The sequence below is a fragment of the Chaetura pelagica genome, unplaced genomic scaffold (assembly GCF_000747805.2).
Source record: "Chaetura pelagica isolate M959 unplaced genomic scaffold, ChaPel_1.0 scaffold704, whole genome shotgun sequence".
Lineage (NCBI taxonomy): Eukaryota > Metazoa > Chordata > Aves > Apodiformes > Apodidae > Chaetura > Chaetura pelagica.
The window spans coordinates 396,004-397,391 of record NW_009952994.1 but is presented as its reverse complement, the minus strand read 5'-3'; the positions used below and the strand labels follow the sequence as shown (position 1 = coordinate 397,391).

Genomic DNA, 1,388 nt, shown 5'->3' with positions numbered 1-1,388 from the left:
GGGGGGGAGGTGGCAGCAGGATGGAAAGTGACACTCAACTTTCTCTGCTTTCCCCCTGCAGAGAGACCCAACCACGCACACGAGAAGGTGCGGGATGAGGACCTGTCTCAGTGGGACACCTTGGTGGTCATGGCTGGGGATGGGCTGCTGTACGAGGTGAGGGGCACTGCGGGGCATCCCCCTGGCCAGGATGGGCAGAGAGCCAAGAGAAGGGGGGTGCTTGTGGCAGGAGCCACACTTTGAGACACGAAGGCAGGCAGGGAATGGCAAAGGAGAGCTGGGACCCGGCTCGGAGCAAAGCAGGGCAGCCATGGTCTCTGTCCTGTCCTGGCTGGGGCTCTGCTCCCCTGGGGCTGAGCAGGAGACACTGGGTTCCCTGCACAGCCCCAGGTGGCACCAGCTGCCTCCATCCCTGCAGGTGGTGAACGGGCTGATGGAGCGGCCGGACTGGGAGGACATGATGAAGAAGCCGCTGTGCATCCTGCCCGCGGGCTCCGGGAACGCCCTGGCTGCCTCCATCAACCACTACGCAGGGTGAGCTCTGGGGGGCACCTGCTGCCAGTGCCCACCAGCCAGTACAGGGAGCTGTTCTGGCACCAGGGTGGAGGGAAGAGAAAGGCTGCACATGGCTCCAGCCCTGGGGTGTTGGGGTGCCCACTTGGGTTCCTACCTCCCTGCAGGCTGATGCAGCACAGTCCCAGCAGGTCCCTATCAGCATCAGCTTCCATCCCTGCATCCCCCAGGTCCCTCCACACCCTTTGTCTACTCTGGGATTCAAGTCTTGCAAAGCTTTACCCTAAAGGGCCCAGCCCAGGGTACAGGTGATCCTGCTGCAGTGTTGGGGGGCTGGGGTTGCCTTGGCCCAGCAGCCTCAACTCAGCTGCCTCTTTCAGGAGCTGGTTTATCCTTCCCACCCCCAGCAAAACTCCTCCCAGCAGCTGTCCCTGCGGGTCACTGTCACCCAGCTGGGATGTGCCCCCAGCCATAACACAGGGGTGAGGGTTGCACATGGGTGGTGCTGGGACAGCAGGAGAGGCCTGGACCCGAGTCCAACCCAAACTCACCCTCTGCATCTCTCGCAGCAACGATCACGTCGTCAAGAAGAAACTGCTGATGAACTGCTCCTTCATCCTGTGCAAGAGGCTGCACACGCAGATGGACCTGGTCTCGCTGAGCACGGCCTCTGGCAGGCGCCTCTTCTCCTTCCTGGGCTTCGGCTGGGGCTTCATCTCGGACGTGGACATCGACAGCGAGAAGTACCGCGGGCTGGGCAGCGCCCGCTTCACCCTGGGCACCCTGCAGTGCCTGGCCAAGCTGCGGGTCTACCAGGGCCGCCTATCCTACCTGCCCGTGTGCCCCGAGCAGGGGAACCCCCCGTCATGCCACGA

General features: G+C 63.3%; 1 protein-coding gene across 1 annotated transcript in view; it reads left to right on the top strand.

Annotated features, from left to right (window-relative positions):
- SPHK1 (sphingosine kinase 1) overlaps positions 1 to 1,388 on the top strand; it is a gene marked incomplete at its 5' end in the record, with an annotated part of 5,285 nt that overhangs the window by 518 nt on the left and 3,379 nt on the right. The window contains 3 exons of the mRNA XM_009996570.1: positions 62 to 156; positions 419 to 534; positions 1,083 to 1,376. Of these exons, the coding sequence (XP_009994872.1) occupies positions 62 to 156; positions 419 to 534; positions 1,083 to 1,376 (505 nt within the window). The remainder of the gene's footprint in view (positions 1 to 61; positions 157 to 418; positions 535 to 1,082; positions 1,377 to 1,388) is intronic.